Raw genomic sequence first — 22,124 nt, forward strand, 5'->3', positions numbered from 1 at the left:
GATATTGCTTAGGACTTGAGCCAACTGTTGTTTTTTCTCTGAGAGTGGTCATTAATTCTAGGAGATTCCAAATTATCAGAAGTGTAAAGGTTAGAATACTAAGAAACAGTAAGAATAAAAGCAACACCATATATCCATTAATGCCACGTCCGTCCTGCTGGAAAACGCTTCTGTGAAGCCGTCATCTCCAAGTCGTGACTGTGTCAACTGACATGGTTAGATAATGCCTCTGTGAAGCCTTTGTGTCCAAGCCGTGACTGTGTCAGCCGACCTGGTTAGCACTGGACGCGGCACCCAAGTGTTCAGGGTGGGGCAGCTAACACTCCCTGGTTACAGCACAGCCATAGTCAAATGACTCGCAGTGGCGTGGGCAATGGGTGGGTGGGAGTCATGAAGCTTCTTGCTTGACCAAGAGGCATGGGGGCTTGCCGGCCCAAGCCTCCCTGAGTCTTGCAGCAGGCTGCAAGACTCCCCACCTTGCCTGCTGCCTGAGTCCCCACCCCTCTGTTCTCTCACCTAAAGACAGCCTCGCTCCAAAATAGACAGTCCCTGGAGTGCTATGTCAGAGGACACTGGGATCTCAGCCTAGGTGGCTAGCTCAGGAAACCCAGTTCCTACCTGTGGACCCACCAGGGAAGAAAAGGTAAAGTGATAAGCCTGGCTTTTGTACCTTCTGTGCCTTCTTAAAAGCCCCGCCCCCAATCCCCAGTGCAGTGGAAGTAGATGGTAGCATATGTATCTCTTATCCTTTCTAGTCTAGTTTTTGGTGCCCGCCTTACATGCTTCTCTTTTCCCCAGTGTCTTAGCACCTATCTACTAGGAGTTGCCTGGGAGTCGCAAGCATTTGCCCTCCTCCACACTTCTCCACTCTCTGAGGCAGTTTCTCCCATTACATTGGGGACAGTTCTTTATAAAGAATCATTCACACCGTTGAAAATGCTGTTTGTTAGAACTCTGCTTACTGGAGTGACTTGTGCTAAATGCACATTACCAAACCAAGACTTAATTCCTAACCTAATCATAGTTTGTACCTGCCAGTCTAGGATTATGCTGGTCATCACCCAGTATGGTAATACAACTAACAGACTTCTTTTGGAGTCTCCTAAAGAAAGATGACCTTGCATAAAACAGTGCACTTTCTCTGTTCCGCCTATAAAAGCTTTTCATTTTATATAGCTCCTCTGAATTCCTTTCTGCTGGCCTGATAGAATCCTAGACAGGATTCACCAATGGTTGAATGAAGCCATTTTTTGTGATTATATTTACTTACTTCAATTGTGTTTAATGATATAAATAGTGTTTTTTAAACAATGTCAGTGTACTGAGATTTTTTCAGGACTTTTTTTGGAAGTACTGTGTAACTTCAGGTAAATTTTTATTTTCACAATTTTTGAAACTAATACTAGCAGTGACATTATGTACAGAATATGTGAACACATTGCTTCTCTTATGGCTAAATGGGACAACCACTATAGATTTATGTAGTGACTATTGTGTTTATCATAATTATTTACCTTTTATTTATTTTACAATTAGGCCAGTTTGGGAAAAAACTGCATCAGAGGTTTTAATTTATATCACTTATAAATTAATTTCAGTACAGTAAAAATGTCGTTAGGAGCATATTTGATGTAGAACGACTTATGTAAGTCAGCTAATAAAAAGTTGGCAAAGTAACTTGTTCAAATCAGTTCTGAAGTTTCCCATTTTGAAACTGAAAAAGCAGGAAAGTCATTTATGTGGTTAAAGTTTTGAGAATGGACCTATTATAATCTTAGCAGTAGATCGTTATCAAGGAAGGGTTCAGGGAATCAAACACATGGCGCCACTTGTCTAAAGGCACAGAGCCAGTAGTGAATACGTTCCCAGACCTCTGAGGAACCTATGGAGCCGACTCTGAACTAAGGTACCTAGCTTGTTTCTATTTACGGCCCACCGCAGCAGCCTGCGGGTCATGTAATTGGAACCTAGTTTACTAACAGCAAGGTACTTTTGACCGACTGATTCCGCCAAACCCCAAACAGCGTTCAGTCCCTTGGCCCTCAAGAGGATAGTTCAAAATCCTCAGTGAGCGTCCACAGGACCTGGATCTCTGGAGCAATCTAAAACCCTAATATAGCCTAATTGCTCGAGAAGGGGCAAAGTTGGGAGTAGGGCGGATGCGGCGGGGAGTTGAGGTTGGGAGTAGGTCTTAAGAATTATTTGCCTCATTGTTCCGTCACTAGGTGACGCGGAGGCCACGGGAGTATAAAATGCGCCGTACCCCTTGGAAACGGGAGAAGGCTGGGAATGCTGGGCAAGTCCTGGCAGCCTAACGCCTTCACTCCTGGTAGCTCCGACCAGCCCTCCGGTGCTGCCGATTCCACCTCCGCTTTCTGTCCAACTTCCGTAGAGTAACTGGGTTCACATCTTTACTTTTCGCCTCCACAGCTGAAAACTACTATAGAAGTCGTCGTTGATCCCTCCATAAAATGGTAAGCGCGCTACATATCTGATTTTATGACAGTCAGTTTACTCGGTTTCAATAGGACAAGTTACGCCAATCCCCAGGTCGCCCTAGTCTGCTGGGTTCCGGGCCGCACAGCAGGTGAGCCATAGGCAACGTAGAGAAGGTTCACTGTCATTTCGTAGCTAAGATATTCCCACCTGAGCTCGTCTCCTTTATCCCCCTCACCCACACCGCTTTATGAAAAAAAAATTGCCTTCCACGAAACCAGTCCCTGATGCCAGAAAGATTGGGGAGCAATGACTGAAAATGGGGAGATTTTACCAAAGTTAGGATTCCCAAAAGTGAAAGGAAAAGCAGTTGACTGACAAGAAAAACTGGCAGGGTGTAGAGGAAAATGGGAGAGATAACGGTATCCTGGACTATGTTTAACATCTCCCAATTGGTACCAATATAGAAATCGATACATTTTCGCTACTTTTCAAGAACTCCCAGACTTTGGAAGGGCCCTGGAGTGGCGGTAGGGGTATTGAGGGGGAGTGCGGAGCTCCCGCAAATTTTGAGACCGTTTGTGAACGAGATTGAGTAGAATATGTCGCGAGGTTATCTCGAGAGTTTGAGATTTAAAGAACGCGACTTAGTAACAACTAACGGTAAAAATAATGCAGTTGGTGGTGGGCGGGGCAGGAAAAAAAAGAACCCTAACGTCTTGCGTAATGACGTAAACCTCTCGAACTCGGTATATTGTGGCCTAGGCAAACCTGTGACTTCCGAAGTGTTACACACCTCCTGACAAACTGGATCACCCGGTGGATTCTCCGAGTTCTGGGTTTCCTTCAGCCATGAGGCATGTGGCGGCGGAAAACACGCCCGAGTTAGACCAGCAGGTCAGTTTAAATATGGCTGTTTAGTGTATTCGTGGACTCTTTCCTGGTTTAACGTGCCTTGTGGCGTAATGATAACTACCGGCTTTTACTTTATCCAGGTATCTAGTGGGTTGCTGTGGGTGGAGCGGTACACAGATAGAGAAAGAAACTTTATTGAACTTTGTGGAGGAAACAAAATGGCAGTGGGGTTGGTTATTGTTACTATCACTGGTCTGGGTATTCCATATTACCAGCTGTACTATAGTACTGGCTGATGTACATTGGCGGCTTTTGTGTTTTTGCGCCACCTCGTACACACGGACTTGTGCGAGCGTGGGCTTAGAGGTGATGGGGTGGAGGTATAGAAAGAGGGCTGTTTTTCTCGTTGAGGGAGTTAGGTCTGATTGTATGGACCTCACTTAGGCCTTGAGGTGTCGTTGATATGTCTGGACAGCCACGGACTATTCGCTGGGAGAAAGTGGGGTTTTGTCTGAATAATGGCGGCAGTATCTTGTATTTGGGCTGCGTGGTTCTGCACTGGTGTCCTCGAACTGAACATCTGCTCCAGCGGAACCGGGCTGCCAATTACTCTGAAAAAACCTACGGAATTAGGCTTCTCTTCCCTACTGATCTTTTGCTACTCGGCTATTGCCATGAAGTGGAGTGGTGGTTGAGGTTGTTTATAAAGTATAAAGTTTTGTTATGCTGAAGACCCAGAAAGAGGTACTCCAGAGGAGAAAGAATGGCTGCGGTCCTTATTTTAACCATGCGTGCAGATAATACAAGTTAGACCGTTGCTGGGAGCCATCTGGGAGATGTGGCTCTACACTTTACTTCTTTATTTATTCTGACAGTAACTGAATGGCCATTTATCTGACTGTGCTCCGTGTCATGGGGCGGGATGGGGAGGACACAGTAAGTTGTATGTGTATTTACATGGCACAACAGTCTGGAGTCAAACAGAAAAAAACCCAGACAACCAAGATTATCTTGGTTGATTTTTTAGTGAAGTGAAGTTTTTTTTACTTATTTGTCCTGTCTCCGGTGGGGGAACATAACTCAAACCTCTAATTTTCCTTCTTATGCGGTGTTTGAAGTGTGGTGTAGAATATTATATTACATCTGACAATAGAGTTTACAGGCCTGTTTTCCAAGACAGTAAGCCTGTCTTGTTAAGCGGTATTGCCTGTACAAAACTTTCTACTCAGTCGTTGGGACACCTTAACTGAACACCACCTTGTCTTCACTTTTATCTTAAAACATTTAATTGATGGAATTATTTAGGGCAACGGTTTTCAATCTCATTTATCTCGTGGCATACATAAACTAATAGCTAACATTCTGTACCACACACACACACACACAAAACAATTTGGACAACCTGTCAGAAAATAGATACAATTTTGGCTCATTTACACTGGACAGCAATAACATTTCATTTCACCATAAACTGGAAAATACATCAGAACCCTTTATTAAAGCCCTGGCTGGTGTAGCTCAGTGGATGGAGCACAGGCCTGCGAACCAAACAACCGCAGTTTGATTCCCAGTCAGGGCACATGCCTGGGTTGCAGGCCAGTTCCCAGTGGGGGGCACACAAGAGGCAACCATACATTGATATTTCTCTCCCTCTCTCCTTCCCTTCCCCTCTAAAATTAAATGAATAAAAATTTAAAAAGAACCCTTTATTAGTCATATATTGCCTGTTTTAAAAATTCTTAATGCCACACTAGTTGAAAATTGTTGATTTAAAACATGAACCTTTTACAAAATATGTTTGACAGACTGCCGAATTCTCCTGAAACAGATTAATGACACAAAAATTGTATATGTTCAAATCTCATATGAATACTACAAACAATAGGATTTATAGCATTTTATGTGTAGCTGAAATGCATTTAACTTTTGATAAATTGTGATATCTGGATCATTTGAATTTAGTGGTAAGCAAATTTGATCTGGAAGTTTAATAATTTAAAGAATAGTATCAATTGGTGGTACATGTAAATTTGATAATGTCTTGGATTTTTTAATCTAGTTTATATATATATATATATATATATATATATATATATGGCAAGTGTTTATAAACATTAAAAGCAGGGTGGCAACCTTAGTTTTTGCTTTGGTCTTTTATGCTTTTTAAAAGTTTATTGTAATATAGGTAGTTAATATACAGCTTGTAAGTGCCTCTTAGTAATACACAATACAATAGGAGAAAATTAACTTTTCCTCTAGTGTTGAAATGTATCAATGTAAAGGGACAGGTAAGAATAAAAATTAATAGGTTCCTTTTAAAAATTTCGAGTACCAGTTTGTGCCACTTTGTAGTTAAACATGGTGAGTGATTTTTCTGTTCTTGTCTCATCTCCAAAATGGGAGAAATAAGTATTGTGTTTACCGTATGGCAAGCATTAAATAATACAGTGCTAAGTAAAATAATTCTCACTATGTGACAGGTGGTGGATGGTGGTGTGGCTGCTTAGCAATTGATCCAAATTTAAAAGTTGCACAATTTTTAGGGGTAAAGAAACTCAGTTGTGTTAAAATTCACCTAACATGTTTCAGGTTAAATTTTTAGGATGTAAATAGTAGCAAGTAGAGCTCCACTGGCTGTAATTGATGATAATCATTTTGTTTGGTGATTGCAGAATTTTTGTTATGGAAAATTGTTACAGTAAAATTTGTTTTAGATTAATGTATTTGAATCATCTATACTGGTCTGCTTCTGGCATCCAGGTCCTGCCTTTTTGCATTTGTCATACAGTGTAGACTTTTTAAAAAGCATTCTTAATACCAAAAAGACAGACAGGGAAGCTTGCTAGTAAATGCTACTTGGGTAGGACTGGATTTTAGGACCTGATTGGTTCTTTTGCAAGGCTATCTGTGCTTGACTTTCCTCCCCTTAGTATATGTAGTATGTCCTCATGTGAGCTATTAATATCTCTCCTCCTAGTTTGCTGGTCTAGACCTGAACTCTTCTGATAATCAAAGTAAAGAGGGAAGTACAGCAACCAGTAAGTAAACATTTTCTTTTTGTCTAGAATCTTTATTAGAACTTAGTGTTGATCTCTTATTGTACTTTACAATTTTAAAATAAATTTTTTTTCTACTTTTACATATTTGAAGTATTTTGGCATATCTCAGTAATAAAACAGACTTGTTGGTCCTTTTTGATTGAAACAGTTATCAGTTACAAAAAAGTTAAGGTTATATGCATTTTTGGAAAACCACATATATGTACAGTATAAATCATGGGTGAGCATGAAATATATGAGGATATGCCCTTTTTCTTGGGAGTTGTTTATTCAACCTAATAAAGACAATCTACCTTTATGTGCTACAGCTAGTGGTACCATTTCCCCTGAAGTCTGGAGACTTAATGATAACCAGTAGCTATACGGATTCTTAAACCATCAACAATATTAAATTGTTTGGAAATGAAGATCTTTGAAAAGAGTCTGGGGTGGTGTTTCATTAGTATATTTATTTAGTTATTTTGAGATTTGTTAGAGTTTAATGTTCCTGTAGGGAAGGAGATTGGTGGTTTATTATTTGGCAGATCTCAGCTTGGACCCAGATATTCTGAAAAGCCTCTTTAAATTTGGTTAATTCACATTGCATCTTTTTTGCCATTATATGCAAAGGATTTAATCATACTGACAGTTTGGGATACTTAGTCAAAAGTCAGAAATTTAGTTAGAAAATTGGGTTTTTAGTTAACTTCCTTCTACTTTGTGAGTTAAGTTATTTTGTTTCTTAATCATAGGCTAGATTGTTGACTTGAATCAGGAAACTCCATTCCCTGTTGAAATAATTTTTCTTTCCAGGTTTTATATATTTTTATGGTATGGTTATCTTGTCAATAGAAGTAGCAGCACCTTTGGGATAATTGAAATTAGTTAATTGATTCAGTAGGCTTTTTGTTTCAGTAATGGTTATAGTTATTAAATGTTTTAATTCATGTTAACTATTTCCTGAAATGTCAGGGCCTCTTAAAAACATTTGTTAAATAACCAGTAATAGCTACTTCAGTGTAGTAGATTGAGGGTTTCTTTTCTCACATTTCATGTTGCCAAGCTTGCTTCTCCCCACCTATTTGGACTGGGGGGCCTAGGATTTTAAAAGCCTGTTAATTATTCATAACCAATTTTCAGATATTCCCCCCAGCAAAATATTTTTAAAAAGCAATTTTAAAATTGTTTTCTGTCTTGGAGAATATTATAGGCTTTTAATTTTACATTTTATCTTTAGAAGGACGCTATATACCTCCTCACTTAAGGAACAGAGAAGTGTCAAAAGGTAGGTGCTTATGGCAACTTTAAGGTAATTCTGGGAAGTGTATACAGTTTTTCTTTTGTGCTTCCATCTGTTTTCAAGAACTTGCGTTTCCTAACTTGGAACAAGTTAATGTAATGTTACATAATGGATTGTTTTGTTTTGTTTTTTAACCAACTTTGAGCTGAAAGTTTTAATAGTATAATTTTACTACTCTGTGCTTTATGTATTTGTAAACATATGATTTCACTTGAAAGATGTGTGTTTGTAGGTTGCTCAATTATGTAAAACTGCATGCTATGAGTGCCTACTTTACTGCTGTCTTAAAATGTTGCCGCAGTGAAAATGCAGTTCTTGCAGAAGAGTTCACAATTGGAAGATTAAAGCTTTGGGCAATTTTAGTGGGTTTGAGGGATTGTATCATGTCACCTTTTTTGCCTTGGTTTGGTATTACAGGGTTGGTCTAAAATATTATTAAAATAGATACCTTTTAGTGTTATGCTTTTAATGTAGAGTGGTATTTTATTAGGATCATATTATAGGTATAACTATTTGAGTGTTTGTATATTCACCAAGATATGAATTTCAGCTTTTTTAAAAAGGGAAAGTGAAACCAATAGGAAAGAAGGTTTTAGACTAGGAATTGGGGTGGGTAGGTAGTATTGGAAAATGGTAAACATAAAATATAGGTGGTGTTTGGGCATTATGCCTCCAATATGTAGTGTATCATTTACAGTATTTAATATTATGGATTTTTGTATCTATAAGGTGATCACTTACCTGGTGATAGGGGTTTTTTCACAGTAACTACAGTGTTTTCTTTATTATGAGAATATCTCCAAATCTATATGCCTGGAATATGCATCTAAAATAAGTGTTTCAGAGGAAATGGCATTATCTTAGGAAGTTAAGGAGTGGAAGAGAAGTTAAAGATCTAATATTCTGCCCGGGCTAGTGTTCCTCAGTGGGTTGAGTGTAGTCCTGGTTTGCTTCCCAAATGGGATGCAGGCCTGGGTTGCAAGCCAGGTCTCCAATTGGGGGAGTGTGGGAGGCACCCAGTTGATAGTTCTTTTTTTCCCCTTTGTTCCCCACTATCTATAAATGAATTAATTAATAAAATATTTAAATGCAATCTAATGTTCTTTTTCTAGCCAGTAAAAGGTGTTGGTAAAATGACTGGCTACTATTAGTGGAGAGAGAAAGTAACCTCTTAATTTGTAAACTCAAAATGTGTAAATGTAGTTAATTTTTAAGTGAGTACATCATCTATCTGTAGATGTGTTCTAGAGACATGTCCATGGGAAGCAATATCATTGGACACCTAGAGTTTGAAAAATAGTATACATGGTTATGAAGTACAATATGGTTCTCCAGACTCTTATTTTGGATGTTAGTAGTGAAGCACAAGAGATATTCATGACCGTGGATTGAGAAATCTTTGTTTCTAAGTACAGTGAATTTTTAAACTATTTACAAAATAGGTTGTGAATTTTCTAAAATTAGTATTCTCATGGGAAAATCTGTTTACTGTAGATGTTTCACTGTTCTGTGCCTTAAATTGTAAGCATGTAATATTTTTTGACCCAGTTGTTATAGTTTGTGAATATGGGTATATTTCTATATGGGTGCTTCTGAGCATACTCTTCCCTTAAAAGTCTTCTAGAGCAAAGTAGATAGCATTAAAACTCTTTATATTGACTACTTTTACTTAATTTCTTTCAGACAATAGATCAAGCCAGATTGTTCTTCTGTGTTGAAAATACTCAGTTGATATGTCATATTTAGATTGCTGTTGATAGGTTACTGCCACTTTGCTTTGTTTTTTTTTTTTATTGAATAAGTTCCTGTATTCACCATACCACCTACTGCATGTATCCCATATGAGTAGTTTGAGCATAACTCAATGCCTGTAATTGAAGCTTTATCCTTTGTGAATCTTGAAACATTGTCATAATACATTGGACATATTTCTTATTGGCAATCATTGTGTATATTTCTTCATTTAAGTTTTTCTCTCAGTTTAACTGACTGTACACAAGGTAACCTTGTATTTAATGCAAAATTCCAAAATGTTTATTGTATGTGCTATGTAGTATATATTGTAAGACAATTTTTTAAAAGATTTTACTTACTAATTTTTTTAAAGGTTTTATTTATTTATTTTTAGAGGGGAAGGGAAGGAGAGAGGGAGAGAGAAATGTCAATGTGTGGTTGCTTCTTTTGGGTCCCCTGCTGGGAACTGGCCTGCAACCCAGGCATGTGCCCTGACTGGGAATCGAGCTGAGATCGTGTGGTTCGCAGGCCCGTGCTCAATCCACTGAGCTACACCAGCCAGGGCTGTAAGACAATTTTTATATTCAGGGTTTGTATATTTAGTGATGGGACATAACAAAAAGCTGCTCTGGTTGCTGCCTTTGACCTTTAAAGTTTTGGAGGTTCCTGTTAAACTGTCATATGCTTTTGTGTTTGTTTAGTTGGAGTTTTGTTTTAGCAGTCATAGTTAAGATGACTTAGATGATGTTTTGTTAAATTGTATACTTAAAATCTGTATGTGAACCAATATAAGTTTTTGTGAACCAATGTCATTGCAGTCAAGTTTTAAAAAAAACTCGTGCCACCATCATGTTTAAATTAATCTCATTGTGGTAGGCTCTTTGGTTTTTGTTAATCTCTTAGGGGTCGTATTCCTTCAGCTTGTTTTTAGACCTCATCATAATAAAAATAATCCTATTGACACGTGGTGCCTTCCCCATCCAAAGGATAAGATAAGGAAACCACTTATTTGAAAAGTCAGGGATCTTCCTAAAATACTGTCAACTTCCAACTTTTGCTTTTTTTTTTTTAAGGATTCCATGATAAAGAGAGTTCAGGGTGGAGTTGTAAAGATAAGGATTCATATGGCAGTTTTGGGTCTCGAGATTCAAGGGGAAAGTCTGCTTACTACAGTGATCGTGAAGGTGGATCACGAGGAAGGTAAAATCTAAGTTTGCAAATGTGTATACAAGTAACAGTTTAGTAAACAGCTCTAGTTTGGTGTATTTTCATTCTATGAACTTCTCTTGATCTTTAGTCTTGATTTTTTTCCTCCTCAATAGACCATCTCTCTGTTAAGGACTTTAAGCAAAATGTTAGTTTATCAATTCTTAAGTCTCTACAGTTTTTTTTAATTTCTGTAAAACAAGTTATGCTCAATAAGAACATACTCTTTGACAGAATGGATCTGTTATTTTTATAAAATTATTCATGGCATCTCCTGTAGTTAAATCTTTTATGTGACTGCATAAGGTTGATAAGTAGATCTGTTTTTCACAAATAAAACTAAAAATATGAAGTCCTGTCAATAAGAGGCTTTTCCTGTATATCCACAATAATTGATACTCATGTTACTTGTTTTCTTATTAAACATTTGAATTGTTGTAAAATGAAATGTAAAGTACTATTTACAAGTATTTTAAAACAGTATGTGAAACATGTTAAATCTAAGAACAATAAAGGATGCTGTTTCAGAAAGACTGTACATTATATATAATTACATATATATATAATAGTGTAATTATGTGGTATATATAATTACATATCACCACTGGCTGACTAGAGAGCCATATCTCATAAGTGAGATAACCAAAATTGAATTGCTGATATCTTTGCAAGTTACTTGGTAACTCATAATTCAACAAATACACAAGTATGTGTTTAGAAAGATAGTAATATGATATTGGCTAAATGACATACCCTAATTGCCTGCACTTTTCAGGTTGGGTGATCGTGGCCGGAGTGACTCTGATGGTATTGGCAGTCGTGACAGGACTGGTTTTGGCAAATATGAGCGCAGTGGATATAGTCGATGGTGTGACAAATCAGATGAAGATGATTGGTCAAAACCACTTCCACCAAGCGAACGTTTGGAGCAGTAAGTTTTTGAAATGAATGTTAATTGTTATGAAACTTACTTTATATTGACTACTTTTACTTAATTTCTTTCAGACAATAGATTAAGCCAGATTGTTCTTCTGTGTTGAAAATACTCAGTTGATATGTCATATTTACATTGCTGTTGATAGGTTACTGCTACTTTATAACATGCAATAATCATTTGGTTTCAGTGAACTTTTTTCTGGAGGAAACACTGGGATTAACTTTGAGAAGTATGATGATATTCCAGTAGAGGCAACTGGCAGTAACTGTCCTCCACATATTGAAAGTGTAAGTTGCTTGAAAAAAATTTTACAGTTCCTCAAAAGTAATACCAAAAACAACTGGGTTTTGAAAAGGGAGATACTGAAATTAATTTCACCATTATGAGTAGTCCTGGAGTAGAAAATGTATCAAATATAGTACAAATCCAAAAACTGGAGTACATTAGACTCAGGAGTTCATTTTTTAAAAATGGTATTTTGCATAAAATCAAAGCAACTATAAACTCAGTCACACCTAGACATTTAGTTGATTGCTTTTAGGCTCAACCTTAGTAGAAAATTTCAACATATAATGCATTTCTAGTTGTATGTGTGTTTGATAGACATGGTTAAATTTCTCTTGACAGTTCAGCGATGTTGAGATGGGAGAGATTGTCATGGGGAACATTGCTCTTACTCGTTATACTCGTCCTACACCAGTACAAAAATATGCCATTCCTATTATCAAAGAAAAAAGAGACTTGATGGCTTGTGCTCAAACAGGTAAACTCACTATATAAACAATGAAAATTAATCTTGACTGGGCTTAACTCTAAAAATAATTATGGTAAATAATTTACCATAATTTACTGTGGTTAACATTATCTTGAATTAGGTAAAGGTTAAGTGAAGATGTCTCTTTTTATGTTATATCTTTGTTGCCTTTGGATAAAACAGAGTTTTCATATGTGTGTCTTGGGAAAGTTAAACTACCTTGTCAGCCTGGTATTACTGTAATGGGAGATTGTGAATGCAGTGGAGGGAAGGTTAGCAGTATAATTGGAATTGGAAGTATAAAATCAGGGAAGCCCCTGTGATCTATGAAAATGTGGTAGGGAAAAGGTTCTTCCTGGCTTCTTCCAGTATTTAGGAAACCAGGGAATGGAAGGGCTAGGGTATATTAATCTGTAAAACTTGAGTCATTTATCAGTTAATATTATTTCCTTCTTTAAAAAAAAAGAATTTTATTTCTTATATCTAAGGCCTTGGGCCAAACCCAGTAACGTTTATTGAAACGACTGTATTCCTAACTTACGTTCTCCAAAGGGATACAGACTGTTCTGCAAAGCCCTTTACAGTTAGGCTCTCCAGGAAGTTTGCTGATTGCTGCTTTACATTCCAAAAGTACATAATAACACACAAAAATACTGAAATGGATGGAAGTTGATGCCAGTTTATAGGCAGAGGTCCTGTGTTTTTGTAAAAATGACATATACAGGAATGAACATCACATTGTTTGACATAGATCATAGTCATCTGGCATTATTTGCTTAGCTGTGTAAATATACTATGTTATCCAAAAAATGGCTTAAAGTATGCATTAAAGTAACTAAAATTATTTTATAGAAAAAAATTCACATTATATTAATATTTTAAATTTAGAAGCCAGTTATTTTTTAACAGGGTCTGGAAAAACTGCGGCATTTCTTCTGCCGATCTTGAGTCAAATTTATACAGATGGTCCAGGCGAGACTTTGAAGGCAATGAAGGTAAAGGTTTTTGAATAAGAACTTTTTTCATAGGAAATGTTTTGTAAGTATCTGTTTGCACCTTTATCTGTAAGTTGTGACAGATATACCATATTTACATTTCTGTACATTTTTTAAAATGTTATTTCTTAGAGACAAAGAAATATCCATTTGTTCTACTCCTTATCTGCTCCTTGATTACTTGTTATATGTGCCTTGAGGGGGAATTGAACTTACAATACAACCTCAGTGTACCTGGAAGACAGTTATGCACATGACCTACCTGACCAGAGCTGTACATTTTCTTTTCATTGTTTCTCCATTGATAACTTGTATTTGTATTTTATTCTTAAATTACTAACAGTTTATTTTTGTTGTTGTTGTTAGGACTTTTTGAAAGAATAAAAAACTTTTAGGTCTTTGAATGTAATTATAAATTGTGCTTATTTTTTAGGATACTGGAAGGTATGGACGCCGTAAACAATATCCAATCTCCTTGGTTTTAGCTCCAACAAGAGAATTGGCTGTACAGATCTATGAGGAAGCCAGAAAAGTAAATGTGCATTTTTACTTAGTCTTGGCATTTTCATTAATTCTGCTTTTTTTATGACCACCTAATAAATTCTTTGCTTATAGTTTTCATACCGGTCTAGAGTTCGTCCTTGTGTGGTTTATGGTGGTGCTGATATCGGTCACCAAATTCGAGACTTAGAACGTGGGTGTCACTTATTAGTAGCCACTCCAGGACGTCTAGTGGATATGATGGAACGAGGGAAGATTGGATTAGACTTCTGCAAGTATGTTGATTTTTATATATGGGTTATAACATCTTAAAAATATTGGCAGTCATTAATTTCTTAGCATTTACTAGGATTAATTTTAAGATGTAAATGTACTTTTAACTTTCTTTGAAAATTAAAATTTTCAAAGAGGTTTTTACCTCTTTGGTTCTACTTGTTTGTTTTTTCAATTCACTTGTACATGTGTATTTATTTTGTTTTTTATTTTCTTTATTTTTTAAAAGTTGCTTTAACATATATGTAATAATACTAGTTTGGTAGTGAAGAACTCCTTTAGGTTTTTGTTGAGTAGGAAACTCCTTAAATGTCCTTTGATAGTATGTGATAAACCTTTGATGGATAGGGTAATCTTGGTTGTAGGTCCTTGCTTTTCATCACTCTACCAGTCACTCTGACCTGCAAAGGTTCTGTTGAAAAATCATCTGACGTTCTATAGGAGCTCCCTTATAGGTAACTAACTGCTTTTCTTTTGCTGCTTTTAAGATTCTCTCTTCATCTTTGACCTTTTATAGATTAATTATAATGTGTTTTGGTGTGGGGACCTCTCTTTGGGGACTCTCCATACTTCCTAGACTTGTGTATCTTTCCTTCACCAGGTTAAGGAAGTGTGTTTTGTTTTGTTTTTCCTTTCTGGGCAGCCTCCCTTTGTTTCTATGTATTGCATCTGCTACTTCTCCTGGACTTAGTAACATAGCCTATTATAGTGGTGTCCTGTTGGGTCCTGGGGCACTGCCTCCCCATTCATTCAATATGTATGCTCCAGGTACTTCCTCTATGGGATACACACGCTTTGCATTTGTAGTTGAGTATTGACTGCTATTGGCAAATTGATTATTAATAGTGGGAAGGATGTACTCTGAGGCCAGTCAGCTGCAAGAATTGGCTACAACCTTTGTCCTCTGCCCACTTCCCAAGGACTTAACTTCAGTAGGGCTCTGGTGCCTGCTGAGTCTACCTTTTGAGTGTATAATCTGTGGATGTGATTGGGTGTTGATGACATAGTCCAACTATGCTGTGTCCTGGGAGGTGTATGCCAAGGGTGGCCACTGCTTTTGTTGTTCTTGGGGCTACCTGGTATGATCTACAAGGCAAATTAGCTGCTATTTGTGTGGCCTTGGAGGTGCCCAGGTGAAACGCAACTGTGAACTACTATTGCCAGCCCTGAGGGCAGTTAGCATGCGAAGTCCAGATGCTGCTTATTACTGGGTTGTGTGACCCTGTGAAAGATTTTAGGAAGGTTTCAAACATGAGTAATGTTAGGGTATTTGTATCAAAAAACCATTGTAGCCCTGGCTGGTGTAGCTCAGTGTATTGAGCGTGGGCCTGCGAACCACACGATCGCGGTTTGATTTCCCAGTCAGGGCACATGCCTGGGTTGCAGGCCAGTTCCCAGCAGGGAACTCATGACAGGCAACCATACATTGATATTTCCCTCCTTCCCTCCCCATCTAAAGATAAATAAATAAAATATTTTTTTAAAAAAAACATTGTAAACAGCTTGGGTTGGCCTGCTGTACCGCAGGGTGATGTGAACAGTGTGAGGCAGGTTGATGGATTCTCAGGAGAGCTCAGCAGAGGAATGATGGCCTCTCTGCAAGCCCTTCTCTCTGTGAGTAAGCTGTGCTTTACCTTCTCCTCTGCCAGTGTCTCAGTCTTTCACCCTGATACCTGGCATTTCAGTTTCTTCCTGTATGTCTATAGTGGCTTTCAAGCTGTTGTCTCAGTGGTAGAGCTCAGAGCAATTGATTTAATGTAAGTCCTTGTGCTGGCCCTTTCACAGGAACTGCCTGGCACTCCAACAGTTTCTGTCTTCCACAGCCTTAGTCTATTTTGGTTTTTACAGCCAGGAGTTATGGGGACTTCTCTTCCTAGTATAGGAACCCTGGGTTGAAGAGGCTGGTATGGGGCCATGACCCCTTGGAACCTCTGCAGCCAAGATGTCCCTCCTGATTTTATCATTATATGTGGGAATAGGATGTGCATCTTTGCCCCTTCTACCAGACTTGATGTGGCTGCTTCTTAAATTCTCTTGTAACAGAACTCCCATTCGGCCAAATAGCAGGCAGTTGTGAGAATGGTGGTTGTCTTACAGTTCAGTTGTGATTTTGATGTGGTTGTAGGTTTACCTACCCACCATCTGGACCAGAAGTCGGTATATTTTTACTGAAAATTACAATTAATGTGTATAGCTGATTGGAAAAATGATAGGTAATTAGATTATGTGATCTGTATGTTTCACATGTGTTGAAATGTTAGGCTAATGTGACTATGTTAGGCTAATATGACTATATTAATATAACTACAGACACAACTATACTTAGTGCTAAGTTTTTCATCAAATTCTAAACTGCATCTTTTGTGACAGATACTTAGTGTTGGATGAAGCTGATAGGATGCTAGACATGGGGTTTGAACCTCAGATACGTCGTATAGTTGAACAAGATACTATGCCACCAAAAGGTATTCGCCACACAATGATGTTTAGTGCTACCTTTCCTAAGGAAATACAGGTATTGTTTGACATAATTTTTAGATTATTTTTGTTTATAAGTGATATGTTGTCTTCGGATAATTAGAAAAATTAAAGGAGATAATAAGTTTTCTTACCTTTCAGATGCTTGCTCGCGATTTCTTGGATGAATATATCTTTCTGGCTGTAGGCAGAGTTGGCTCTACCTCTGAGAACATCACACAAAAAGTAGTTTGGGTGGAAGAGTTAGACAAACGGTCATTTCTTCTTGATCTGTTAAATGCAACAGGTAAAGTGATAAATAGAAATAGTGTCAGTTAGATGTAAGGAACATGGTTTTGGGTTGCTTTAACTCCTAACCTGCCCTTTCCTCAATTTTCTAAGGTTTAAAACAAAGCATATTTTAATTAACTGAAGTATACATGATAACTTAAGATCAAAGAATTAAGCCGGTTGATTAATTAGATCCTATCAAATCAGTGGTTAATGCTATATTGCTATTGATAAACAAAACCATTATTTATAATTTTTCAGGTAGAGATTCTCTTACTTTAGTGTTTGTGGAGACCAAAAAGGGTGCTGATTCTCTGGAGGATTTTTTATACCACGAAGGATATGCTTGTACTAGTATCCATGGAGATCGATCACAAAGAGATAGAGAAGAAGCTCTTCACCAGTTTCGCTCAGGAAAAAGCCCAATTCTAGTGGCTACAGCTGTAAGCATATTTTTATTTTTAAGTTAAGCATGTTTGAATATTGTCTCTTTCTAACAAAAATTATTTTTTCAGGTGGCTGCAAGAGGACTAGACATTTCTAATGTGAAACATGTTATTAATTTTGATTTGCCAAATGATATTGAAGAATATGTACATCGGATTGGTCGTACAGGACGTGTAGGAAACCTTGGTAAGTGTTTAGTTATTTGATGGTTTGACACAGAACCTGGATACTTAAACCCTTATTTTCAAAGGAAAGGGTGACATCACCTGTCAGACATTAAAAGTTTCGGATTTAGTTTCTTATATTGGTTACATTTCAGATTGTAGGGTCAATTTTTTTGTGTTTTAGTAAGTGTTCTATATACTACAGTAAGAATAAAGGGCTGCTCAATGGAAGTACAGATAATATGTCTTTGGGGGAGTTGCTTTTGTCTTCTTTCTTTCTGTTACAGGTCTTGCCACCTCATTTTTTAATGAAAGAAATATAAACATTACAAAGGATTTATTGGATCTTCTCATTGAAGCTAAACAAGAAGTGCCATCTTGGTTAGAAAATATGGCTTATGAGCATCCCTATAAGGGTAGCAGTCGTGGACGTTCTAAGAGGTATAGGTTGTTTGGATCATTCATTCTTTGAGTAGGAACTTATGTTCAGTGTTCACTAAAACACTGCTGCTAGTTACATGCTTCGGGCAAGGAATATTATTAGAAACAGTGACACAGATTTGTTTCAGCTCTACTAATGAGGCCTTTGGAAATACACGTATTGACAACAGTGGAAAATCAGAAATTAGAGTTTGGGGGTATGTGTATGTTTCTTGTTATTTTAATTGAATTTTGTATTTCCAGGTCATCATACTTGTTTTTCTTTATGGCAGATTCAGTGGAGGCTTTGGTGCCAGAGATTATCGACAAAGTAGCAGTTCCAGCTTTAATAGTAGTCGTGGAAGCAGTAGCCGCAGTAGTGGAGGTGCTCACAGCAGTGGAGGTGCTCACAGCAGCAACAGAGGATTTGGTGGAGGTAATATTAATCTCCCCCTGTTATAACTTTGGAAAGAGCCTTTTTCAGTGAATAGCATATTGGGGAAATTTTATTTTCAAAGAATGCAATTGAATATTTTAGCGTTCTTTTGTGTGTTTTTTTACTCATATCACAGTACACCAGCTAACCCTAATGTCTCTCTGAACCTTTATTAATAGGTGGCTATGGAGGCTTCTACACTAGTGACGGATATGGAGGAAATTATAACTCCCAGGGGGTTGACTGGTGGGGCAACTGAACCAGCTCTGCAGCAACATCACCCTTTCAAATGAGCTAATATGGAAACCACATGTAATTTAGACTATATCATGTAGCTTTAAGAACTTGCAGTACATTATTAGGTGTGATTCTCCTGAAAATTCATGGAAGCTCAAAGTCACAAGAAGAAAGGAACAATAACAACACCATTCAGAAGTTGCTTCAAAGACTTAATTGCTCTACTTTGGTTTAATACCCTTCTGCTAATTTTACATCCCAAACTGCATTTATAACTTTGTGACTGAGAATCATTTGTTTGTTAATGTACTGTAACTTTACTTTTAGACAATATATGATGTCCTGTTGGCTCAATAATGGTCTAGATATCAATTGTTTTGACAAAATAAATTACTGAACACGGGTTAAAATCAAGCACACAGATATGATAATAACTTAAAAGGAGTCATCACTTTATCCATAAATATCACAGCATTTAAAAAAATGTGGGCAGTAGCCTCTAGTAGTTTTTGATACTTGCAGGCTGGGGAGAACATCTTAAGCAAAATTAGTTCCTAATGTGGCAAAATATACATTGTAAAGTTCTGACTTGCTCACTGTGCCCTAGACAAGCACTTAAAACATTATCTGTCATTCCAGTTATGACAAGGTGGCATATATGAATACAGCTATGCATTTTTCAAAGCACTCTTCAAAGTTAATGCAAGTATATACAACAATTTCTTTTTTAATATGTATTGATTATAATGTAGTCAAGTGTGTCCATGCTATTACAGGGAAAGTTTAAGTGTTTGATTTTTTTAAGTGTTTTGGAGGAATTTAGACTAGATTATTTTAATGCCTGCCATAAATAAAATTGAAAGGTAGAATGGTTGACCATGGCAATGACTTGTCCTCTTTATGGACATGGTTGGAATTTGATCTATAATGCATACTAGTGTTGGTGTATTTTGGTCAAGAGGATATGAACAAGGAGAATTGTACAGCAGGTTTAATTTAACACAGAAATTCACATTACTTTCTTTAAGCTGTGTTGAATGTTAAAATGGCTTACACTTGTAGACTTTGTAAATGCAACTAACAAGCTGAAATCCTTGAGATTACACAGGTTGGAAAAATATACTAAGTGTACAAGGTGTTTATCTATATATATTATTTTAGCCTTTTTTTAGTTGTATAGGTTACCATTGTATTTATAACTCTTTATGGTTAAATTTCGCCAAAGATGATTGCTCATCACTAAAAATGCCTCTGCCACTTGAGATTTTGTGCTGAATCTGTGGCTAGATATCAGTGATTATAAACTAATCGTTATGGTGTCTTCAGGAAGCAAAAATTTCTTAAAAGTGCAATAGATTTTCAAGCATATTGTGCCTTGCTCTAAAACTTTATTAAGTAGGTGCACTTGACAGTACTGAGGTCATTTGTGATGGTGCTACTTCAGTTAGTATAGGTGTAGAGTCTTGTACACTTTGCCCATAACTTTTTTACAAAGTACTTATTTTATTGCACATTCAGAAAATTTTTATATATATGCACATATACACACACAAATATGCAATACCCATACAAGTTTTTTGTGTGTGTGTCCTTAAACTTCCAATCTTGTTTTATCTCATGTAGATTGTTAAATGTGGCTTAAGAACTAGATTCTAAAATTTTGTTTGGGACCATGGAATGATACTTGTGAAGAAACTGTTTGCACATGACAGATTTTAGATACTTTTGCTGCTACTTTGTGTAATATTTATTGAACATTTTGACAAATATTTATTTTTGTAAGCCTAGAGTAATTCTGTGAAAGTTTAAAAAAACTTGACCAAAAGATGTAGAAAAACACTGGCACTTAAATGTCAGCATGTGTGAAATCATACATTTCAGAGTAGTGTGAGCTTTTAATGTTGAGGCCTGTTAAACTTGAGTTGAATTAGCAGATCTGGCTTTGTTGGTGTGACTGGTTGTTCTGACAAAATTTAAGGCAAAATTGGTAATTTAATATATGCCAGGGTTTTGATATACTTGTCTTAAAATATTAATGATATGCTTTGTAAACACTGAGAGGAAAATTCTACATTCCCAAAGGTTTCGAGGATTTTTTTTAGGTAAGTGTTTTGTTTGGTTTAGTTTTCACTGACTTTGTGGCTTATTTGCAGTCCTCAACCATGTGATTATCTTTGTGTGTTGCCATAATCTGTGACTTTGACATTCATTTTTATTAGTGAGTAAGTAAGGATTGGTTTAAACTTACTTTGTGAAGTCATTGAGCCTCAACATACCATAGGTTTGGTAGTTGCTTGCAGTTTTAGTTGTACATGCTAGTGCTGCATGTGCTGTGTTTATTCTCATTTTACTAAAATAAAAAGTTGAACACAATCTTTTTGCCAACCGTTGTGACTTAATAAGAAAGGTAGAAATGTATTTATGCTCTGAACCTGAATAGTTGAAAATTCTTGGTTATTTTTGGACATTTCTTGATTAATTGCTAAAGCTGTTTTTGAAATACCTCTTCTTCATGAAGTAGTAAGTACTCCTTTGCCCTTAGGTGGTGTAAAGGTTGGGATGCCTAAAGCAGGATTTTTATTATAAATCACAGTAATCTAAAAGAACTTTGTATAACTTGTATAGCATGGGTAGCATTAATCTGTATGAGGATCCAGAATTAATTAGAACAGGTCAGGGATAGCAAAGATGACATAGATTCCTAGTCTCCAACTTCATTTCCTTTTGTTGGCTAATAATCTACTGCTCTTACATTCATGTAGGCAACCACTATGAATTAGCAGAGTATAACAGCCAAACCATCTTAAACACTATAATAATATGAAAAATGATTAAGGGAATCAACATCAATGTTTTTTTGTGTCTCTTTACACCCAACTTCTCATCACTATAAAGAGTACTATTTTATATTCTGGTATAACTTCTTTCACACATTGTTACCTCTGAGATAACAATATGCATACTTTTTAGTCTACTCTGACAGCTTTGTAGAATTAAGTTATATGCTGAGTCTCTGGGTTGAGGTAGCATAGATTAGTGGTAGGACTTTATAGCTAAGGAACAACTTGGGCATCAGTATGTGGAAATTACTATGAGGGCAGAAACATGGGGTAAAGGTGGAAGAATTCTGGCTTATCTAAACAAGACTCTTTGTGAAGGTCATTAGACAATAGGTCATTTACAATACCTGGAATAGATTTGGAAAATAAGGATGGGGCTCTGGCTGGGGTGGCTAAGTGGACTGAGTGCTAGCTTGCTAGCCAGAGAGTCACTGGTTTGATTCCCAGCCAGGGCACATGCCTGGGTTTCAGGCCAGGGCCCCAGTAGGGGGTGCACAAGAGGCAACCAAACATTGATATTTCTGTCTCTCTCTCTCTTTCTTCCCCCCTCTCTGAAAATAAGTAAATAAAATCTTTTTAAAAATAAGGATGGAGAATATGAAGAGTCTCTTTTTTTTTAGGTCGATCACATACTGAGCATGGGATTCTAGCTAATCTGATTAGTTTGTAAACTTGGGCAGCACAGACACAAACACTGTTGCCCATTTTGTGATCTAGCCCAAAGATTTTCCATGATTTTTCTTCTCAAGACATTGAAATTTTTGAGAAAGTGACTTGTACTAACAGGTTAGACTGTTTAAAAT

At 37.0% G+C, this 22,124-nt stretch overlaps 1 protein-coding gene across 1 annotated transcript; it reads left to right on the forward strand.

Annotated features, from left to right (window-relative positions):
* Positions 1–2,213: 2,213 nt before the first annotated feature.
* Positions 2,214–19,802, forward strand: LOC119000750 (ATP-dependent RNA helicase DDX3X-like). Its single transcript, XM_037065877.1, has 18 exons — positions 2,214–2,474; positions 3,202–3,333; positions 6,269–6,329; positions 7,567–7,614; positions 10,437–10,563; positions 11,345–11,500; positions 11,694–11,793; positions 12,134–12,269; positions 13,170–13,255; positions 13,689–13,787; positions 13,871–14,031; positions 16,400–16,544; positions 16,649–16,793; positions 17,039–17,220; positions 17,293–17,410; positions 17,676–17,829; positions 18,102–18,244; positions 18,424–19,802. The coding sequence occupies exons 2-18, from the start codon at positions 3,289–3,291 to the stop codon at positions 18,501–18,503; spliced, it is 1,986 nt and encodes a 661-aa protein (XP_036921772.1). The 5' UTR covers positions 2,214–2,474; positions 3,202–3,288; the 3' UTR covers positions 18,504–19,802.
* Positions 19,803–22,124: the final 2,322 nt, after the last annotated feature.

This window comes from Sturnira hondurensis, unplaced genomic scaffold (genome assembly GCF_014824575.4).
Source record: "Sturnira hondurensis isolate 20B ecotype Veracruz unplaced genomic scaffold, ASM1482457v3 Scaffold0016273, whole genome shotgun sequence".
Lineage (NCBI taxonomy): Eukaryota > Metazoa > Chordata > Mammalia > Chiroptera > Phyllostomidae > Sturnira > Sturnira hondurensis.

What these genes read in the sequence shown, in the direction of transcription:
- LOC119000750 (XM_037065877.1), top strand. Translation starts at nt 3,289, where the DNA reads ATGAGGCATGTGGCGGCGGAAAACACGCCCGAGTTAGACCAGCAG. An exon ending in GTCCTCCACATATTGAAAGT is followed by an intron (nt 11,794 to 12,133) that starts GTAAGTTGCTTG and finishes TTCTCTTGACAG; the next exon opens with TTCAGCGATGTTGAGATGGG. An exon ending in GATGGCTTGTGCTCAAACAG is followed by an intron (nt 12,270 to 13,169) that starts GTAAACTCACTA and finishes ATTTTTTAACAG; the next exon opens with GGTCTGGAAAAACTGCGGCA.